The 24100-nt window shown below is 35.6% G+C and overlaps 1 protein-coding gene and 1 long non-coding RNA gene across 2 annotated transcripts; one reads left to right on the top strand and one right to left on the bottom strand.

Annotated features, from left to right (window-relative positions):
- The first annotated feature begins 1636 nt into the window (after window positions 1-1636).
- LOC114823696 (uncharacterized) lies at window positions 1637-3000 on the top strand. The gene is made up of 2 exons (XR_011577524.1): window positions 1637-2215; window positions 2384-3000. It is a non-coding gene; the product is annotated as an uncharacterized lncRNA (long non-coding RNA).
- A 16798-nt stretch (window positions 3001-19798) lies between these two features.
- On the bottom strand, window positions 19799-23675 carry LOC114823694 (cinnamoyl-CoA reductase-like SNL6). Its single transcript, XM_029099114.2, has 4 exons — window positions 23448-23675; window positions 23189-23343; window positions 21485-21682; window positions 19799-20431 (listed from the first exon to the last, which is right to left on the bottom strand). The coding sequence occupies exons 1-4, from the start codon at window positions 23581-23583 to the stop codon at window positions 20000-20002; spliced, it is 921 nt and encodes a 306-aa protein (XP_028954947.1). The 5' UTR covers window positions 23584-23675; the 3' UTR covers window positions 19799-19999.
- Between the last annotated feature and the right edge of the window lie 425 nt (window positions 23676-24100).

Here is a 24100-nt window from a genome sequence, read left to right as displayed (position 1 = left end):
TTTTTAAATTTGCCTTTCTTCCACTTGAACTTTCCAAAAGCTATTTTTGGTGGCTTTGGATTCATGGAATATGCCATTTTGACGTGCTCTGTACTTTGGCCCAAATACTTCTCACTGGGGGTCATACTCTGTGACACCCATGTGATGTGAGCAAGATTCTTTCTTTCTTCCTCTTTTTCTGGAACATCCTTTGAAGAATGGAGTAGCAGCAACGAGCCAAATTCTTTGAGTCGTATTCAACTTTTGCCAACAAGTTTCTGCATAGTTGGTGATTCATTGAAGGGCAGGTTTCCATGAAGATGGTCTCCATACTTGTTTTAACCGTTTGAAACTAGTGCCTTTACCATGATGTTAATTGCCATCTTGTTTAGCACACATGTTTGCCAAAGTGATAACGTCTACATGAATAATATGGAAAAGCTACTCTCCTTTTTATTCTAGTTCCACGTGGATAGTATTCCCATTTAATTTTTTGTATTGCAACAAGTACCAAAAAATGACTAGTCATAATCATGACTAATGTTTGGAAGCCACGTGATTGGCTAAGGTTCTGGCAGTAGGCATTGGATGCCTCTTTTTGTCGCCCACTTGCTCCAATATAAATGTTTGCTCCCGAAATCCGCCATGGGCTTCGCGGGCAAGCTGGGGATTTACTTCACATACGAGATTGGTGGGTGCGGACGTGCCACTACTAGATACCGCTAGCAGACGGGATTTGAATGATTGAGGTTGCGCCTTTTGACTTCAAATCAAGAGATTGTGCCATTTAAGTGGGAGTTGCTCAAATCAAGGTTCTTTCTTTGCCTTAAAAATAAGGACTTTACTTATATGGATAGATAGAACAGTGTGTAAATGACAAGGTTGCTTGGAAATGTAAATGATAGAGGAAAGTGACTAATATTGCAGGGTGCTTGTAATTTAAATGACTGAAAATGAGTTGTACATGAAAACTACAAAGGAGATCGATACTACAAGTGAGCAGCTGAGCTAATAAACTAGACAAAAGATGGCTTTTGTGAGGGCTGATCCTGAAAAGGATGAAGGCTTGGGGACTGACTACAGTTTCGTGAAGGCAAATCTGGTTTGAGCAGAGTTTGTGCTTGTATTTGTTTGTTTGATTGAGTGTCCATAATCCTTATGCATTTGCCCCTTTAAATAGAGATCTGAAAAGAGCCACATGCTGAGAACCTTGTACTTGCCCGAAAGAAACTTGGGCAGCTTGCATTGCTTTTGCCAACTTGCATGGAGAAATAATATTAAAAGAGGAACTTGCATTTCCACCACATGCTTTCATCACATGTTTTCCCACTTGTAATAAACTAACATTTAAAAGAAGCTAGTTGGCTTCTTTCACATGTTCTTTGCATCCACATCCGTATGTTGCCTTCCAACCCATTTGCAAGGATGCATGTATCTTGATTAAACAAAGGCTTGACAAACCTCCACCACCCAAACAAATGGGAAAAACAATATTATAGTGCCAAACTCATCCACTTGCAGCCAAATATCTTTCCAAGTTAGCTTTCTTGCATATTAATCCTTCAAATACCATATTTTACCCCAATGACCCAAATAAGTAAAAATGGGCACATTTTGGGTGCAAACAATAAATTCATGTACCTAGCAAAACCAATTTGCTTTCGGTGCCCGACAGAAGCAAAGAAAATAAGGAAAGCTTTGCTTTAAAAATTGTCATTCCTGCCAGTAGAAATGATGTGTGGACGGTGGACCACGAAGTGTCAACCATGGTGGTTCTCTGCCACGGTGCGGACCTTGGATTAGTCAGAGCTTTAAGTCATCTTCAGGCTGTCAACGAAACAACCTTGCCCGTCTTCTTCTTCGAAGCTGCGAAACTCTTTGAACGGGCATGTAGAGAGCTTCTCCTTTGACCTCTTCTTCTCCTTGTCTCCGGCTGTAGCTGGAGATTTGGGGAATTGTGACAGCAAAAGCATGCGTCTTTGGGTCAATGGCCATTTTGTTTGCTGCTCAGTGTGCCCATGCGTGGTGGTGCTCTCCGAACACGGCTTCAAGCCTTCAATTTCAAGTCACTTGCTTGTCTTTACAGAGCGAAGAGAGAGAGAGACGCAGATTTGCACAGAGGAGCGGCCATGGTTGTTCTTGAGAAGAGAAGCAGTGGTGTGAAGGCCTTGTGCCCCTTCTAGAGGATCACCAGTAACGATGATTAGGAGATGGCGCTGCTACGGACTCTGGAAAGGTCAGTGACGACTTCTTTCTTTTTTTTTTCTTTTTCTGCTGCAGGGTCCATGCTTGTTGTTGGTTTGCATTCCTTGTGGCACGCTTGCTGCCATTGAAAGGGAAGATTTTTATTTCCTTCTGTCTTCTCCAGCAACTTACGGAATCAGGCACTATGTTGTGGTGACAGATGGAGGACCGCGGACGTCTTCTTTCTCAGGACGGATCATGGACGATGGAGGGCATCAATCACTTAGATTTGGTTGGAACTTCACGGGGTGGTTTAGACCACCCCGAAGAAATTCATGTGATTTTGGAGATTATTTCTGCATCTTTTTAATGGGAGCACATCTTTCTTTTTGCGGCTGTTGCTGACCAAAGTTTACTCAAGACAATGCTTGCCTGCAAAATAAATTTACTGGAGAGAAAATGAAGAAAAATGAGACATAGGTTTTGTACCTTTTGATTGTTGCTTGTAGTTTGCTCTCCTTCCTTGAAAGGCTTGGTTCAGAATTGCCGGTAATGGAATTACTTCTTGTCTTCTGTTCCGGCAATACTTCGTTGCTTCTTTTCTTTTTTCTCCATTTCTACTGCAGCTAGTGCCTATTTATAGGCATCCAAGCGCCATGTTCTCTGCCACTTTCTCTTAACTTCCCCCACTAATTGTATGCAGTCCTCCATGTTCTTTTGTTGCAGAAAAATAGGGAGCTCATGTTTTGCACGTCATCTTCTTTTGTGCAAAGAAACACACATTTTTCTTACGATTTATTTATTTATTTAATACATAACTGACAGCACGTCTTCTTTTGTTGAGGAAGCCATGTTTTTCACGGCTTCTTCCCTTGTAAAAGCAATTTACTTATTATTAATATATTTTCCTTTGTGAAAATATATGGCTCAACAGTGTGATCAGTATATATCTTCGAATGACTAACACTCCATTTGATAATTGGGTTGTTTTATGCTTTGTTTGGTCGATGACAAAATGCGTTGTATTAATATTTGTTTGGTTGATGAGAAAATGGAGTAAACTTTAAATATTGAGCTACTTATGGGAATGCGTGTAAATAATATGTCGAGAGATAAATTTATTCAAGGGATGAATTGTGCTATTTCATTCAAACAAGTGTATGTACTGCTTTGATTCGATAAGCAATGTCAAAATATATGAAAATAAATTTGTCTAACTGTGCGACATTTTAAATTTATACATAAGCGTATATCAAATATTGTATTCTTCTGTAACATATTGTATTTAATACTTATATAAAGTACTAGATTAATATATGATCATTAACTTTGGTGTGTTTGACATCCATGTAAACTTTAAAGTGTCCAAGAAAAGAAAACAAATTTAAATGAGAAATCCCAATTTTGTCAATCCTAAGATTCTTAAAATTTTGCTTGCACCATTTCCAGTTGTAGTGAACAAATAATCATTTCTCATAATGACTTCAAGATGGAATTGTTGATTTGATGTAAGCTAACCCATGGAATTTTTATGCTCTAATACCTGAAATATGAGTATGCAATTAGTATTCATATAGATGGTTATGTTAAACGATAAAAGCATCTGCTTTAAATTTGTCCTCAAAATTTATGCTTGGTTGTAATCATTTTTTTGCTTACTTGTTCATATAACATTTTATATTCGTTTAATATTTGAATTTATTTGTATTAACTTGGTTATTGGAAAGGCGCTTCTAGAGGTAGCATTGGCGTGTAAATCATGAGGAATCAAGGGATGAAGAGGAATGGTGAGGTGGAGGGCCAAAAGGCATTGCCTGTTGGGATAATTGGTGCTCTCAATTTCGGAAAGTCTGCGTTCACTAATTTTATGGTTTGTTCTTAAATTTCTCTTTTATGATTGTGTGGGCTATCATCTACCCCTGTCTCTTGCAGATTTTCTTTTGACCAAGATCCAAAGACATTACTTTTTTTTAGTCTTTTATCACCTGCAAACACTGTACCATTCTGACCAAGATTTTCTCTATCCTCTCCCCTTTTTACAACCATTAATGAAACACCATGAAGTTTCATTTCCTGCTTTTTATCAGTTCCATCTGCATTTTTTGAAACTAGAAGAGTGAACTTCATGCAGTACAACATTAGAGAAAAACCTATGCACAACCAATTTCTTGGAAGGACCAGAGATTACTTTATAAAGGTATCTTGATATCTCATAGGATTCGTAATGAATTTCAACTCACAATTGAAAAGTTGTTTTACCTGTTTCAACTCATAGATAATTTAATCCATAATATATCTTCATACTATAATTACCAAAAGTATTTTTCTCCAATACAAAGATACTTGTTGTAAGACTAATTAATCAATATATCAATAAAACATAAACAATTAACTATGTAAATTGGGTTTATAACTCTTTCCTGTTTGTATTCCCTATCTCTGATGTAATAGCCTCTGATGCAAGCATCATTATAATGCCAATTTTTTAAGATTGATCTCAGTTCACTTGCTCTGATTGATCTCAGTGTGTTGCATCATCTGATATCAATTTTATACATTTTATTGAATACATTTTTGTTGGAATTTATTAGGTTTATTTAGGAAATTAATTAGAGATTTGATTTGATTTTGTAGTAGGGTATTTTTGGCATATACGCATTAGGGTTTCTTTGGTTTATTGCTCTATAAATAGAGCTTGTAATTTAGTTAGAGAATAATTCATTCACAATGTAGTCTCTAGGGTTTTTGTAGCCGTCTCGGCATTCTCAATTTGTTCAATAAAATTCTTATTATTTTGTAGTCTTGTTTGTTCCGCACTCTGATATTCAACTTGGTATCAGAGCGGGTTCGATCCTTATGGTTCAATCCGTTCTTGTTGGTATCAATTTGTTTTGTCGCTTTTTGTTTTTTGGTTTAGTTTGGGTCTCGTTTAGGCTTTCGCTTCCGCTTTGGTCTATGTCCTTTGTTCTTGGTCACTCTGTTTTTGTTTGTTTTGTCTTTGGATTTCTGTTTATGTTCTTTGTCTTTGGATTTCGGTATTGACCGTCAAATTGTGTTAGTCTTGTCCGTAGATTTTTTACGTTTTCTGGTTTGGTTTTCAGTTTGTCCTTGGTAGTCTTCAAGAAAGGGAAAAAAAAAATTCTGTTTTTTGAAAAAAGGAATTTGGTGAATCCATCGCACTAGGATTTCTGCATTCCCCAGCCCCACCCTGCATCTGGATCTGTCCACAACCGTACCCTCGCGAAAAAAAAAAAAAAAAAAAAAAAAAGGAGGCTGGTGATGTTGGTTCGCACAAAAGAAAAAAAAGGAAGGAGGTTGGTAATGTTGGGTCGCACGTTGGTTCGCACAGAAGGTAAAAAAAAAAGGAAGGAATTGCACAGAAGGAAAAAAAGGAAGAAAGAAGGAAGAAAAAAAATATTTGGTTGGATTTTTTGTTTGTTTGTTAGGCATCGGCATCAACATTTGCACTGGTACTGGCATTGGAATCTTGCACTAGCATGGAAATCTTGCACTGGCATTGGAATCTTGCACTGGCATGGAAATCTTGCACTGGCATTGGAATCTTGCACTTGCACCGATGGAATTTCGTATTGAAATTGACATCGGAATTTGGAGGCTTGCATCCACATCTGCTTGTTGGCAAACTCATGTCGTGTACCGCCATGAGTTTGACGGGGGGTGTTGGAATTTATTAGGTTTATTTAGGAAATTAATTAGAGATTTGATTTGATTTTGTAGTAGGGTATTTTTGGCATATACGCATTAGGGTTTCTTTGGTTTATTGCTCTATAAATAGAGCTTGTAATTTAGTTAGAGAATAATTCATTCACAATGTAGTCTCTAGGGTTTTTGTAGCCGTCTCGGCATTCTCAATTTGTTCAATAAAATTCTTATTATTTTGTAGTCTTGTTTGTTCCGTACTCTGATATTCAACTATTTTTACTCTCCTCTTTTAAGAATTCATTGAAGAAGTAATATTTTGCTGAGAATTTTGTGGGATTTCCTGAAGCACGGAGTCTCTTTACATAGTCCAGTTAATATTGCTTAGTGTTGACGTATAAGGGAACTCTCATTGCATCAACCTGAACAAACATGCTTTTGCTTAGTTGCTGACCCTGTTAATTTTTATGCCCTATTTGCCTTCTCCATTTCCAGTTGAATAAATTGGTTAAAGTGTTTTATGAGGTAGGTGACTGTAATGTATATTGGTAGACAGTTAATGAACGCCTCAATGACCATTTTGATTTGGTTCCTTATGTATCTACGTAGTATCTAACTATATAACATTCTTTTGTATGATCCTATATATACTAGATTTGTTTGCTGTTGCACTATATTTAACCTTGATTCTTAACTAATGTTTGATGGTGGATACGTTGTGCTTTCATTCAGGACTTTCAAAATTTGGACATGGCATGGGCTTTCCTAGCATTATATGTCATGCTTATGAGATTAGGGTTCTAACTTGAGAGGGTAATAAGCCTAATAATTTAGTTTTGTTTGAATAACGGTAATTGGTTGTTAATACGTTGGGAAGACGGATCGACTAAGACTATTATGTGTGGTTTTGTAGACTGTTTTTGGTTCTTTATTGAATATTTTCCACATGTTTAACAAAGTCTTAAAACCCACGGCATCACGTGGGCTCAATTTCTAGTCCTATACTAAAACAGTATCCTAAACAAACACTACTACAAAATGGTCTTATAGTGTTAGTGGGTGGTGTCGGTTTAATCTAATATATTGGCGGATAAGACAGTTGTGACACTAACTGAACATGACGTCCCCTTTATTGTCGCTTATAAGCGTCATAAAATACTGGTGTCACTTTTAAACTGACATAAACATACATTTTAATATTTTTAAATACTTGTGTCACTTTTAAACCGACGTAAACATACATTTTAATATTTTTAAATACTGGTATCGCTTTTAAACCAACGTAAACATACATTTTAATATTTTTAAATATTGGTGTCGCTTTTAAGCGACATAAAGTATCAGTGTAGGGGCAAACGACTGGAAGAGCTTTTTCAGTCAGTGTTGAAAAGGTCTCCTTATTTCGATGCCACATCCAAGTGCACTAACATGTCAGGCTCACGTCGGGTTGAACCGATGCAAACTTGTCCTATTTTGAGGTCGATTGCTACGATGGTCAAGACTGTCAGGGACACGTCGGTTTTAACCAACGCAAACTTTTCCTTATTTCAACGCCACACAAACTTATCCTTATTTTTTTAAATATTTTAAAGCTTGCGTCGGTTCTGAGTGACATAGATTTTAGTTTTTTAAAATATTTTAAAACCCAGTGTCAGTTGTAAGCGACAGAATAATGGTCTTTATATACTTTCCCCTGTGTTTTCTTTTTCCTCTCTTGCATTTTTCTTATTCGTTCTTCCAATTTCAAACCCTCCTTGTGTTTTCTCTCTTGCCCTTTCTTATTTGTTCTTCCTACTTCATTTCTTCCTTCTTCACAACAGTAAGTTTTTCTTGCTTCTAATATTTTTATTTTCTCCACTTATGTTTAATTTTTATTTACAATTTATTTTTGGAATTTATTTGAGCTGGTTGAGTACATAAAGATTTGATCGACGACGAAATTCTTCCATAATTCAGGTTTCTATCGCTAAATTCTTTAATTTTTAAATTGTATAATACACAAGTTTATTTATTTAAAAATTCTAATTTAAGTACTTAAATAAATTTCTACTATTTTTGTTAAATTAATAAATATTTCGTCGAATTAATTAATTTTTCACTTGAATTGTTATGAGAAAATGGAAATGAATAATATTTATAAGCATTTATGTGAAATGGACATATTAAATACAACATAAACTTATAATATTTAGTAATATAAGAATATATTTGTTAAATTAATTTGTTTTGCACTCTAATTGTTATTTTAATTTGTTTTTGTTGTTATTTTGATAACTTTGATAACTTTTGGTTGTTATTTACTAGAATGGATTAGATGAGCATAATTTTGATAACTTTTTGTTGTTATTTTAATTTTTTTTTTACTATAATAGGTGTTGAAAATTAAAAGATTGCAATCATGATAGAGTTCGAGGGTTGAAAGATAGAAATTGAAAATTCTAATAGTTATGCCTACATGATAGGGATTGAAAAATTTTGTAGGCATCTTAGTGTCAACGTAATATTTTGCCCTCGTAAAGTGGTAAAATATGCACATGAGTTGATTGACGATAGCTCGAAATTTGGAAGCTTCTACAACTGGAATTAACTTGTTTTTGGACCAAGCAGTTGCAAATGGTGCTGGCCCTGATAAGTTTAGATGTCCTTGCAAAAAATGTTGTAATCGATATACTTTTGTTAGGAACACTATTGTTGAACATCTCATTTGTATGATATGGATAAAGATTATAAAAATGCTTGGTGGTGACATCATGGTGAGAAAAACATTGGAGAGCAAAATGTTGCAATCGGAGAAGAAGAAACAGGAGATGAGGTGGCTGGTATGCATGATTTTCTTAATCATGTATTTGTCCAACCATTAACAGAATAAGGTGTTTGGCCGTCTACTGAACCCCCTATTGGGGAAAGGCGTCCAGAAAAGGTGGAGACTTTTTTTAGGTTGCTTGAAGGGGCTGATCAAGATTTGTGGCCAGGATGTAAAGAGTTTAAGAAATTGGAAGCAGTTGTAAGACTGTATCAGATCAAGTGTTTAGCGGGAATAACAGACGAGATCTTCACCACTTTACTGGAGTTAATTAAAAGAATGTTGCCTGAATGGGATTGTTTGCCTGAATCCTATTATAAGGCAAAAGAACTTATAAATGACTTGGGTCTAACGTATGTGAAAATTGATGCATGTCCCAATGATTGCATGATCTATTGGAAAGATACTTCAGAGTTGACCGTGTGCTCAGTTTGTGGTGAATCAAGATATAAAATTATCAACGCAGAGGATAGCTCGAGAAAAAAGATCGCAGCTAAGGTTATGTGGTATTTTCCTTTAAAACCACGATTGCAACGATTTTTTATGTCGAAGCATATGGCTGAACATATGAGGTGGCACGCAACTAAATGTTAAGTTTATGAGGCATCCTTCAGATTCTCCAGCATGGAAGCATTTGGATAATTTATATCCGGATTTTGCGTCAGAAATCCAAAATGTCATATTAGGGTTGGTTAGTGATGGATTTAATCCTTTTGGGAAAATGAGGAATGGCCTATGGTGCTTTCTGTTTACAATTTGCCGCCCTGGATGTGCATGAAGCAACCAAATTTGTTGTTGTCTCTATTAATACCAAGACTGCGCAGTCTTGGTAAAGAGATTGATGCATACATGCATCCACTGATTGACGATGAAGGCTGTCCACATTGCATGCATGATAAAGAATCTATTTACTTATGATGCATATTCCAAATAAAGTTTTACGATGAAGGCTGTCGTTTTATGGACTATAAGTGATTTTTCGGCTTATGGAATGTTGTCAAGATGGAGTACACATGGCTATAAAGCCTGTCCACATTGCATGCATGATAAAGAATCTATTTACTTGCCAGCGAGTTGTAAGATTTGTTATATGGGGCATTGACGCTTTCTTGAAGATAATCATAGGTTTTGAAGGCAAACCATAAATTTTAATGGTCGTCGAGAGCATCGTATTGCACCAAGGCAATGGACTGGTTTACAGTGTCTCGAAGAACTTTCTACATTGAGATTTACTTTTGGAAAACCAAAGAAATAAGCTTCTGTTGGGCAACGCCGAAAAAGAACTTCGGGCAGTACAAGTAGTAACAGTCAGTGGAAGAAGAAATCTATTTTTTATGAACTACCTTATTAGAGGCACTTGTTGATTAGACACAATCTTGATGTTATGCATATTGAGAAGAATATATGTGACAGTGTGGTGGGAACATTGCTAGATATAGAAAAGTCTAAAGATGGATTGGTTGCACGTGTAGATCTTGAAGTCTTAAACATAAGATGTAGTCAACACCCACGTAGAGAAGGAAATAGAACATTTCTACCTCTAGCATTGTTCACGTTGAAAAGAGAAGAAAAAACTGCATTTTGCAAAGTGTTGTCTACCATTCGGGTCCCCGATGGATATTCTTCAAATTTATCGCAATGTGTGCACGTGAATGAAAGAAAAATACATGGGTTGAAAAGTCACGATTGCCATGTTTTAATGCAGCAGTTACTCCCGCTTGCGCCCGGTTTTGCCTAAAGCTGTTAATATGGTATTATTAGAGTTGAGTGCAATCTTCAGACAGTTGTGTAGTAAGAAGGAGTCTGAGGAAGGATTCAAGCAACTGAATTCAAGAATTGCCTTGACATTATGTCAACTTGAAAAAATATTCCCTCCTGCATTTTTTGATATAATGGTACACCTTCGAGTTCACTTGGCAGATGAAGCAGCTCTTGCATGGCCTATTCAATATAGATGGATGTATCTAATTGAACGGTAATTAATAAATTTTTATAATTTTTTTACAATTGTAGTCATAGCTTTAATTTATAATTATAATCATTTGTGTTTCGTTTATAATTGTAGGTATTTGCAAACGTTGAACCGCTATATTCGTAATAAGGATCGTCCTGAAGGTTCTATTGTTGAAGCATATTTGGTGGATAAGTGTTTGTCCTTCTATTCCATGTATCTAGAGATGTCGAGTCTTGTCGCACCCGTAGAGGCCGAAATGAAGATGGTATTGGAAGTGGAGTGTCTGGTGGGTTATCAATTTTTGACTCCAAAGGATGTAATATGGGTTCATGAGCAAATATGGAGCTCGATCTAAATGTTCTTGATCAGTGCCTTAGATACATTCTAAATAATTGTGATGAAGTTAACCCATTTAGAAGGTAAGAACGTTTAATCTTACATCTTAATGTTTTATTGGTTTTCTTAACTTTGAAAAATTAATTATCTAAATTTGGACATAAATGCCCAGGCAACATGAGGAATTCTTGAAAATGAAACATCGTCGAGAAAGGTTAACTATGTGACAAATTCAGGAGCTAAACAAGAAAGAATTTCCAAAATGGTTCAAGCAACATGTGAGTTGATACAACAATCACATTATTTATTTATATTGTTTCATTTTAATTATAACATGATTATAGTTATCATGTCAACTTTTATCATCATTCTTATTACAGATGAATTCAAGATGTCATCCTAATGACACGTTGATATCTGAAGACTTGCGTTGGCTATCCAATTATCCTAGCGGGTTTGTGAGTAGATATAAAAGTCACATTGTTCATGGGTTCAGATTTCGTATAAAATATATGGATGACAAGCATAAGAATCAAAATTGTGGTGTCTTTGTACCTGCAAATGTAACTGGTGCATTTGGGCAAGGCAGAGTTGTAGATATGTTCAAGGTTAAATATTGTGGTCATGCTGAGATAGGAGATAGGGGTCTAGTTGTGATGTTATTTAAGTGTGAATGGGTTAATAGGGAAGGTCCACAAGGAATGAAGACTGATCAATATGGATTTACTATGGTGAACTTCAATCGATTAGGATTTAAAGAGGATCCTTTCATATTAGCATCACAAGCATTACAAGCATTTTACATCGATGACACAATTGAAAAACATTGGCACATAGTTGTTTGACGTATTAGAGGGTAGTGATGCAATTGAAGATTATGCGGTACCAAATTTGGATGATCAGATACTTGACCATGAAAATTTCCATACAAGGGTTGGCGTGGAAGAGACTCCTTTTCATGAATCATTACCGTTGCCTACCCAGTTCGCTAGTAATGCCAATGTCGACGACAACACGACAAATGATGACATGGAATGAATACTTTAATTGTTTTATGTGTTTTAAGTATTAATTAGACAATATGTTTGTTTTTTATTACGTATATGGTTTAAGTTCAATTTTATTTATTAAAATCTTAAAATATTATATGAGATAACCAAAAAAAAAAAAAACTCGATATTTATTTTTATGGGTTAAACTTTTTTTTTCTGTTAAAACATATTTTGCCGTCGCTTTTAGGCGATGGCATGGGTGAGATAGTGTCGGATAAAACCAACATGAAGTGGACTTAGGAAGACCACTTTCAATTAGTCACTTCGTAAGGGCAATAATGTGTGTCAAAAAGTGGTTGTTTGAGTTAATGTGGCAGTAAAGTGTGTCAATTGTAGTGTCGGTTTAAACCGACACCAAGTTTAACTAAACCGACGCAACGGCCACATCATCAAAGCTTGTCGGACCATAGTGTCAGTTTTAAGTGACATCAAGATTAACTAAAGCGACGCCATGTAAATTTCAAATAACTATGTCAAAAAGTTGTTGTTTGATTAGATGCAGCAGCAAATGTGTCAGTGATGGTGTCGGTTTAAACCAACACCAAGTGAAGCTAAAGCGACGCTGGTTCATTAAATTTTGTCAGAAGTGGGTGGATTTAATTTTATCAGTAAATGTGTCAGTGGTGGTGTCAGTTTGAACCGACACTAAGTGTAGCTAAACCGACGCAACTTTTGGTTCATTAAATTTTGTCAGAAAGTAGGTGAGTTTAATTTTATCAGTAAATGGTTCAGTGGTGTTGTCGGTTTAAACCGACACTATGACTCACTTATTTCGACGCCAGTGGGTTTTAGTGTGACGTTAATGATTTAATGTCGGTTTCAACCGACACCAACTTAGCATCCATATTTAAACATCTTTTTCCCCCATTTCGCCCGTGCTTTCTTTTCTTCCCAAATTTCAGTCTGTCCATCTCCCTCCCAATTTCGTCCGTTTTTCCACTTCTTCTCGCTTTTCACTTTTTAGTTTTTTACTTCTTGCAAATTGTTTGGCTATGGATCATTTTGAACATGAACATGCTGACAAACGCCAATTCAAAGAGGAAGAAGTCGAAGGTGGTCTATTTTTAATTTATTATGGTTTTTAGTTTCAATTTTTTGTTTTGTAGTCTAACTAGTATGATGCCCAAACTGAAAATTGTTTTTTTGTCCTTTGTTTTTAATTGTTTTTCTTTGTTTATAAGGATCAACTCAACGAGGACGGGGACCCTTGATTCCCAACTGGAAGGAACAAGTTTGTTGTTTTGATGCATCGGGAAAATGCATTAGTGAAAATTGTAGTGCTTTTTCAAAACATGTAGCGGCAGAGGTAAGAGATTCTAGATATATGCCGTTGGTGAGTGATTGGTGTAAAATCAAGGAAGATCGCAGAGAAGCTTAAAGGTAGAAATATTTTTTGTTACTAGAAGAGAGTATAATAAGTCAATGTTCATAGTAATAATAAATTTGCTTAATTTTTTTTTATGCGTACAGGAAACTATTAATTTTCAAGAAGAGGATATGGTGAAAATGCCAATGATCCGGCACATGACACTGCATATTACGGAGCATGCGCATAAGGAGTATAGAAATAAATTTAAAAAAAATAATATTATGATGGTAAATCAGTCGAGGAGCACCGAAAAACACCTCCTAATGTGGATCCTCGACAGTGGGCTGATTTGGTCTCCTACTGGAATAAAGAAAAAAACGAAGGTAAACTTTTTATTATTTATTTTATTAAAGCTTGAAATGTGTTTAATAAATTCTTTTTTTTAGGAGATTGCTGCAAAAAATAAGTATAATCGGCGGTTGAAAACGATGAACCACACAACCGGTGCAAAATCTTTTGCAAGAGTTCGGGTAGAACTTGTAAGGGTTGTACATTTTCAAGAATTGTAGATATTTTTAAATTTAATATATTATTGGTAGAATTTATTTATAATTTGATGGTTGGTGAAAATTGTTCTATTTTTTTTGTCAACTTATAATTATAGCGGAAAAAGCATGGGAATGAGGCGGATCCTGTTTCGTTTTTTCGTCACTGTCATACTCGAAAGGATTGCACTTGGATTGATGAAACGTCAGAGTGCACTGGGGTAATTGATTTTTTCTTTGTAGTATATGATTGTTATTAAATTTTATTATCTATAGCTGAATTCTTATTTTTAAAATTTTTATTACAAGGCAATTATGGAGGGGAATATTCAAACTATGATTGAGTCTGGGCATGAAGATGGTGATGAGCTTAGGACCTGGGTTTATGTGAAGACGATGGGTCCTGAGCGTCATAATAGAATACGAGGGTATGGACATGGGGTGACTCCGGATATGGTGTCGTATGCATCTTCCTCAACTTCTACTTCTAATTCTTCCAGCAGATCATCCAAGAGTTCAATGGCAATGTTGTTGACTGAGAACAATGAATTGAGAAGGAAGGAAGAAACTTATGTTAAACGGATGGCAGATCTAGAATTTAAGCTTGAACAAACATGCAGCCAGCAGTAGGAACATAATCAGCTGGTTAAGTTGTTACTGCAAAAATTTCAGCCGCCACCACTGTATAGCCTGGGAACCCAACAATTAGGCCAAAGTCAGCCTCCTCCTCCATATCCATACCCACAACGAACCCAACAGTCACCCCAAAATCAGCCTTTTGGTGCACCTGTATATCTGTATACATGTTATAATCAGCAACCTCCATATCCGATGTATCTGACACAGCCCATGGCATACATGCAGTAACAGCCACCCATGTCATACATGCAGCAGCCGCCATATCAAATGCCTGTATATCGACCCGAAATGCCTTCTCATGATGGGATTTGCCCAGATGTTCCAATTGGAGGTTTTTCTGGAATGCTTGCAGGTGGTCCAATAGATGTTGACATGCGAGGTTTATTGGATCACAAGGAGGATCTCAATAAGCATCTCGAGAAGGAACTCAAGAAGCATCTCGAGAAGGAACGGGGTCACATTCGGGCTCCAGTTCTACTAAGTAGTGTGTGGTTCGCTTTCTTGTCAGCTATGTATGACACTTGTGCTAGCATTTATAGTTTCTATTTCTGTTTTTTGTATGTTGTATTTGTAATGTCGAATTTGGTGTTTGTTATGACAGATGAGTTTTTGTATGTTATGTGTAATATAAAATATTTGTTACGAGTTTTTGTTAATGGTTGACTTGGCCTATAAATGATATATTGGTTGGAATTATTTTCATATAATTTTTTGTAATTGTTATTAATTAAAAACTGACGTGAAGATTAGTAAAAAAATTTATTTTTTGTATGTCTAGTGTCGCTTATAAGCGACGTTAACTTGAGTATTTTATTTATTTAACTCAATTGATGTTAGTTGGAAGCGACACCAAGTGTGATATTTTAATTATTTATTTGTAGTTAATGTTAGTTTGAACCGACATCTTAGTGCGTTTCGATGTCGCTTATAAGCGACGTCAGTGGCAATGTCACTTTTAAGCGACGCCTTGTTACTTTTTATTTTATATTACTTTGCTTCATGGTGGTGGATTAAGGTGCCTAAGCGACGTCAATACCCTTTTTGTGACGGTAGTATTGGTGTTGGTTCCTATATCCGATATTGCACAATTTATTGTCGGATTTTGCCCAATAATCCGACAGTAAGTGGTGTTTCCTGTCGTTTTTAATCTGACAGTAATATTGTCAAGCCCTGATCCCAACATACGTCGAGAATCGACACGTGACAAGGAAAATATCGTCCGTTGAATGCGGTATAAGTTACGGAATAAAATACCTTAACTGATAAACCAAAATAATATGAAGATGGTTAAGTTCTCCACAAAATATTTACAAATATGTTACATCCCAAAAAGAAGCATAATCTTTGCTTTACTAAGAACAAGATTGAGGTGCTCAAAAGAAAGTCCCAAAGATAAAGTACAAGATAGGATATAGGGGTAACCTAGCACTCCAAGTCTCTGATAACTGTACCGCTACCCCACCTACGAACCTCTCGAAGCTATTCAGACTTGTTACCTGTAAGATTAGTGCTTACACCATCGAAATGGTGCACCAGGCAAACAACAACCGGATAAGCTACGAAGCTTGTGTGAGCGATAAATAATACAAGTATATGATACTAATAATAAAACCAACCATCATTCACTATTATAAACCTTGAATATAAATCATGTATAAGAAATCGCTACCAAACCTTGCAACCTCCAAAGGGGTCACACATACATCCAACGAGTTTTCTAAATCAAAACTCAGAGTTCTCAAAGACACATTCACAGATATATTCAAAACTAGAGTTAGAGAGACGTCGTTCAGCCAAAGCCTACGCAAGTAACCAAATAGGAAGTGGCCCCCCAAAGCGGATCAACCAAGCAAAGCCACCCCTAAGAAAGTAACCAAGTAGGTAGTGACTCCCCAATGCGGATTAACCAAGTAGAGTCACCCTTGAGAAAATAACTAAATAGGTAGTGACCCCCCAATGCGGATTAACCAAGTAGAGTCACTCCTATAACTATTGGAAGGTGATCACCCAATGCAGATTAACCAAGCATGATCACCTTTAAATGTGTATGACCATACCTAGGATTTAAGGATCGCCCAACGCGGATTAACCAAGCATAATCCACAAATAGTATGGTCCCTTAATGCGGATTAACCAAGCAGGACGATCCAGGACCATTGCTACGTGGTGCAGACTTAGTGTCACCTAACCCCATGACACTAGGGTAATGGTCCTTCACAATCCATCATTTTTATCAAGCATCACATATATATCCCAAAACACCATCCATCATTTTTATCAAGCATCACATATATATCTCAAAACACAATCCATCATAGTTCAAATATCCAAGTCACCTAATGTTTCATAAATAGATCGACGGCAACTTACTAGCAACAATTATTTAGCATCAAAACTATTTTAAGAATCCATAGTGTAACCACAAAGTTTATTAGCACAAAAGATTTCAAAGCAATAACCATAACACATAGATTAGAATCACTCACCTGAGATCCACACTAATGCACTCAAACACAAGAGTCAAGGCATCACGTTCTATCACCGCCTAACAAGGTACAAACAACATTTAAATTTCCTTCGATAATTCACATAATTAAAACTCTCATATATTTCCCACAACAACATTTAATGAGGAATTGAACTGTCATTCTAAGGTAGGGTCCATGATCTTACGTCACTTATTCCGTAATATCCAATCACTAGATTTTCACTTGTAAGTCCCTAAGGTCCTTAAATATTATCTACCATAGCATACTAAAATTGGTGTCAATTCAATGGTAAGATCATCAATCGCTAGAATAATCAAGTGGCGGAGTTTATCGATAAAATACTCAACCAACAACATTTTTATAAATCGAATGTCACACACCAGAAAATTTGATTTTCTCCAAAAATTCTCAAATTTTACAGGAATAAAGATTTCAACAAGTAGAGTAAACTTTATACCTGTGGCCGAGTCCAATTTGGCCAGGAAGGCCCTCAAATTGGCTTGCACCCAACAAAACCCTAAAGTGGGTGTCCTTAAATTCGGCTTCCTTGGTGTTCCAACGCTCCAACCACCAGTTGTCTTGTTCTTGGGTCCAAGGGAAGTTGATTAAGGGTGATGGTGAATGGTGATACTCTCCGGAATGACAATTCGTCGTCGAGAACCCCTGGGTTCTCCTATGGAGTTCTACATGAAATAGACCTTAAAAACCTTGATTTTTGGTTGAGAGGGAAGGAGGAAGGTAGTTGAGCAAGTTGCAGATGAAGGAGGTAGGAAAATCAACTGGGAAATGGAGGAAATGGCCTGAAATTGGCCGGTTTGAGTTTTGGCTGTGGACCTCACGTTTTCACGAATTAGGGGGGAAAGAAAGTGCCCTTCCTTTCTTTCCAAATGGGTCCTTTAATACCCCTTTTAAAAAAATCTGGCAGGTTCCTCATTTCTATTTTTTTTCTACTAACTTAACTTTTAATCCATGCATCCCACAATCTATAGTTCACAACTTCAAACGTCCGTAACTATACCGTTATAATTCGGACTCGCAAACGGCTTTCGCCTATGCGTTCGAGATCTATTTAAAAACACTAGTTGTAACTTCGAAAGATAAAGATTGATTATGAAATTTCCAACTCGATAACTAATCAATTACTAAACTTAAAATTAATGGAATTAAAATTAACTAATAAAGTTAACATAAGCGCGAAATACGTGTTTTAAAATACGAGATACGTAATAATTGGTGAAATTCCGGTGATGGAATTTTACAAATATCCCCTTTTGTAGTAGTGAAAATAGAATATTAAGCTAATTGTTAGCTTGCGTCCAAACTAACCCAAAAACCTACTACTTTCCTTTTCCTATATTGATATTTAGTTTAGATTAGGCACATATTGATTTTAGGGAAATTGCGAAAAATGATCCATTTCTTAATTTTTGGAATAAGATAAACTAGCCATGTACACCATGCACAAAAGCGAAATGATAAAAATATCCACATATTAATTGTAAAAACCCACAAGTTATTGCGTTATTTTTCTAATTTCAAAGAGAGAGCTGTGAGCTCTAGGTTTTTGAGTTGAGCTCAGATTTGTGAGCATATCATGTGCATGTTGTGTGCATACGGAGTTTTCTGGAAAATTGAAGGATTTGGGTTTCCTCCAAAAAACACCAAACCAACCACTTCAACTCCAAAAATCCATCAATCAAAAAACAAAATTGAGTAAACCCAGTCCCAAGATTTTAAAAGATGTTAGGCGCTAGTCGGGCGGTGAACTGGGGCCTAGCGCCTAGGTGGCTAGGTGGGGTCTAGGTGGGGCGCCTAGGCGGACTAGGTGGATTTAAGTAAATCCATTATATTTCATGTAAATAAGTGTCTGTTTATAATTAATATGTATAATTTCATTATAAACTACAAAATAGAATGACATATGTATTATGAAGTATTGGAACATAATGAAAACATGAGGAACAAGCATATAGTCTGTGCTCATTTAAGTATCAATAACTCTCTTACAATTTATTGTAAATTTTTTTTAATGCAAATTGAAAGTTATTTATTTTCTGTCTAAGTGAGTCATAACTTGGGTAGGTCTGGATGGGCTAGCCAGGTGCCTAGACAATCTAGGTGGGCGCCTCAGCTGGTCTAGCCGCCCTTTCTTAATTTTCAAACTCTTAGATATTAATCGGGACGATAGCCAGCCGCCTAGCGCCTAGACGGGGGCCTAGGCGGCGCTAGGCTTGAATTTTTAGAGTAGTACACAAAATCTACGAATAAAAAGGTAAAAATCGAAATCAAGAAAAACAGGGAATGGCAAAAGAGCAGAGACTTGATATATCCAATTGTTCATGATAATCACGGTTACATTGAAATATAAACTTGTTCATGGAGGAGATAGAGAGAAAGGGAGGTGCCGGGCGAGTTGACCAGGCATGGATCAGATAGAAAGAGGTGCTAGGGTCGGGTCTCCACTCAAAAAATGGTGTCGGCGAATGTGGGTTTGTGATGAATGTGGAGGTCTTCAATTCCTATCGTCTGTGAATCTTGTCGAGGGGCCTTTACACCTCGCATTCACATGTGATAATTATTGCTCTTTCTGCAAACAATGCTTCAAGACGAAGAACACGCTGTAGAGCTACACTTGACATTTCTCTCTCTCTCTCCTCTCTCTTTATTTCTCTTTCTAGAAAATGAGAAATTAGGGTTAGAATTTTTGGGTAACTATTTATACGGGAGGGCAATTTGGTAATCTAAGTTTTAGGATAATCTTATTTCTGTCATATTGTTATGTATGTTGTGTGCATGTTCGGTACATAATAAAAAAAAATCATATTTTAGTCCCAAGATTAAGAAATCATTCGGACAATTTTCCTTGATTTTATGCCAATTCCAACAACCAACAATATATAAATTTCTAGCTTCAAAAGAAGTAAAGAAATAGGATATTACAAAGCATACAAATAAATGTAATAATACAAAAACATGTTTTCTTAATGAATGTGCTTTAAGTGACCAACATGTCATGTCATGTCATATATATATATAAGCAAATCACCCTTCAACACTCTTGAGATTTGCTCTTAAATTCCACCATCAATTTATTTAATTTCTTGTTGCTTATTCTCTGTCGAGGGATCCTCATGTCCTGGTCTTGGCGTTCGGGGTATGAAAGGGTAGCAGGGGTCAACTTCCGAGCAAGCTCCATAGCATATTCAGACCGATTGATGATGTTGTTGAAGCATAGATATCGACCGTAGGATGAGACATCTTCAAAAACGCAAATGTGCGCATCGACTAAGAAATCAGTATCAACCGTCACGAGCACACCATCTTCGTACATCTCAGCTGCTCCTTTCAAATATGGGTTGGTTATGGACAAATCCGGAGCCATCAGCAACCCTACATTCAAAGACACCATATTCAAGCTCCTGTCCATTGCCAAGGCCCATGCTGTCTTCTCTGCTAGGGTTTTTGATAATGCATGCCACAACTGTCCAAATCAAATATATATATAATTAGGGTTAATTGAAGTTTAGTATGACTAATTCATCATTACGTTAAGCTAATCGAATGCCAGCTTCACTGGCACTCACTAGATCTAGATGGAGCCACATGTTATTAATTTGTTGGTTCAGGTTGAAAGTGGGATCGGATCACATTCCTAACTACTTCAGTACACTATAACTACTAATCAACACTGGGACACCAACCACCTCGCACCACATACTTTGTCAGCATGGATGCAGATCTGCTCTAGATTCTCTTTGTAAGAATTTCGAGAATCACTTTATTGTATCCGTTTATTATACATCGTACGGTCAATTTTTATTAGATACTGTTTGTATTTAATTTTAAATAAAAAAATTCAAATAATTTTTTATCTTAGGATAACAAATGAACGGACAAGATGAAATGACATCCGAAATCCTCACAAAGAGAATTAGTATAGGATTGTATTCCATTGACATGCAGGAATCATTTATGACCATTGACAAATATTTTAGGTGCAATATGACACAGATAAAGCAGATTCAACCAATTATTATAAGCCTCGATGATACTAGTAGTAATTTTCATATATAAACTGTCATATATGTTCTAGATCCAGATTTTAAAAAAATTGTGGTCACTCACTGTTCGTTCTAATTCAACAATATATGATCATTTAATTTTTAACTGTATTTTCTCTTGTATAGTTGAATTAAATTTGAACGGTAAGTGACCTTAATTTTCTTGAATCTGAGATCTAAGAAAACTGAACCCTATAAATAATATAATTTTTTTATTTCCAGACGATGGATCACATCATGAATAAGAAATCGGCCACTCAAGTGGCGGAAAAATTCCTAGTGTGTCCAGGATGTGGCTGGGCATCGGGCCACCAAAGTACAAAAAGGTCTAGTTGTTTCTTAGTATTTTTGTTGTACGTAGAAGGATTTATAAACACACACATTTGACTAAACGACTAAACGTTTGTTTAATTTCTTTTGTTGGAATGGACTAAATTATGAGCTCAAAATACAAAGATATATATAATATTTACCTTGAAACTACGACAGAAATTGACATCGGTCCAGTGTCGTTCATCCAAATCCAAATCAAGAGTTGTCGATTTGCGATCGTTTCGCCAAAGGACAGCAGCGGCGGAAGATGTAAACACGACTTTGTCTATTGTTTCAGTTCTTGCACAGGCTTCTAGTACGTTGTGTGCTGCTCGAACCTCTACTTCTGTCATGTATTCCTACATAAAACATTTATATATAAAAACTAATGGGAATTTAACTATTATTTGATGCTAAATTTAATTTTCACAACTGTTTAATTTTTTATTTTATTTCTACAACTGTTTCAATTCTACGTGGTATATTGAAAAAGATTCTTATAAAAAAAAACTATCGTCCTGCGAACTTTCAATAATTTGACCCAAACAATCAAAACCTGAGAAAACAATCTATGTATGTAAGATGTCCAAATTTTTTACCTGTACTCATGGAATAATAAGTTAAGAGGCTGATTGATTGTGTTACATCGATGTAGTTATTTCAATCTATTCCAAATCTAGTGGTTTTTCATTTTTTTTGTAATTTTTTTTTCCTTTCATGGATCCAATAAAAAAACACTAGCATATGCCTACACATTTTGTGTGTCAATATTTTTTATTTTTGTTTTTAAAATGGGAAGGAGAGAGGGAGAGAGAATATGGGAGTGGGAGTGGGAAGAAATGTTTTTGTTATTTTTGTTTTTTAATTTGTTTTAACATTTGATATATGTTAAAATAATATGTAGGTGAAGCTTCAATATAAAACATCTGAATTTGGTTTGTAAAATTACATTAATGCCCATCAATTGTTTTTTTTTTTTTTGTGATAGAAGACTACCCAGTCTTTTCACTCTCTTTGAGTTGACAAAGATGATTATATTAATTGGTAGTTTAGATACTGTCAAGTTCCCTCCACCTCCTTATACTGTTGATATTTAAAATTAAAAATTAAAAATTAAAAAAAAAGTTAAGTTTGTTAAGAGAAGGATGTGTTACTATAGAATAGTTGGGACCCAAATCAGTTTTTAATAATATAGCTGTTAATGTTAATGTATCGATTCGTATTAGAAGATTGGTAAATTAGTTTATCATTTAAAAATAAAAAATAAAAATTATATATACAAAATATAGAAAAGCAAATGATATCTCATTTCCAAACTTCTTTCTTGCCAAAAAAATACTTCTCCTGTCACTTCAATACACTAATTACGTTATCATTTTTTTGGGACAAAGCGACAACTTCATTAGGCAATTACGTGATCATCTTAAGATGTCTAGATTGCATAATAATTTGTTTTAGACTGTTAATAATATTTCAGTCTGTTTTTTTTGTTATGTTGATAATAACACAAAATGAATTGAGAAAATCACCAAATTAAACACACAATTTCTAGTGAATGTTATTAACAGAACGGTTCGTTTACTAACGTTTCAGCTTTTAGTTTTATTGAGAGAAAAAAAGACTGAAATAATTTCGTAATTGTTTTGAGTTTTCAGTAAAATATTGAAACTTCACAAAAGTATTTTTTTAATAGTTTCGAACTTCTTAAATTATTGTAATAACTTGAAACTCTTCCTTACCTTTAATAATAAATTCAAAAAGAAAAACTGAAAACAAAAAGCAGTTATTAAACAACAAATTTCACTGAAAAAACGAAAACTAAAAGATTATCAAGGAAGTCAATTAGAGAGAAAGACGGTACGTACATCATAGTCTGGTTGTTCTTGTGGAGGCTCAAATGAATAAAACAAGCCAGAACAGCCTTTGAGAGCGTCGAGAATGCTCTGGTAGTCGAACGGATCCAGATTGAAAACTTTGAGCTTCTTTTTGTCACAGGAAATCCCACTCAACCGCGATTCCCCTAGTTAATCAACACCCCCCCCCCCCAAAAAAAGAACAATATTGTTAATTAATGATAATAATTCAGAATTAAAGATAATTAAAAAGCTTCATTAAGCTGCCCACCATGTTTCTGAAGGGCAGCATGGACTGTGTAACCCTTTTGCAGCAGGTGCTCAGCGAGGCTGGTGCCTAAGTGGCCTGATGCATCCATTACACATACAGCTCTGTTCGAAGAGTCCGATGCTGCTGTTGGTGCCATTCTTGTGTCTCTGTCTCCGTGAGAGAGAGAGGCTTTTTGGGTCTAAAAGTCCGAGCTGTCAATATTAGGAAGGTTGCAGGTTCTGGGTAGAAAGAGAGGGATGAGGTTTGTTTATATAGGTTAATGCTAGAGAGGTCAATTATTAGATTAAATTCTGTACTCAGTATTATGGTCTAATAATATTCCTTTTTACTTAGAAGTGAGAGGTTCTTGGTTTAAATCTTGTGAATGGTGAATTCGATACCAAATTAAGTTGCTCATTGTGTGACTTAGCCAAACTCCCCCTCACCCTTAGTGTAGATATACAATATCATATGTTAAAAAAAAACAATTTAGCGATTGAATACATATAATACTTTAAAATCATGATTGATTACATCCAAATTTTTACATAGTGTTATGAACTCTTTCAAAATTTTAATTAGATACAATGAATTTTCATGAATTCGTTTAAAACCTTGATTGAACACCTTGAATTTGCAAATGATTTTAAAATTCTTTAAACTCATAATTGAAT

Source organism: Malus domestica, chromosome 16 (genome assembly GCF_042453785.1).
Source record: "Malus domestica chromosome 16, GDT2T_hap1".
Taxonomy (NCBI): Eukaryota; Viridiplantae; Streptophyta; class Magnoliopsida; order Rosales; family Rosaceae; genus Malus; species Malus domestica.
The sequence above is the reverse complement of the archived record's forward strand: the minus strand, read 5'-3'. Positions and strand labels throughout refer to the sequence as shown.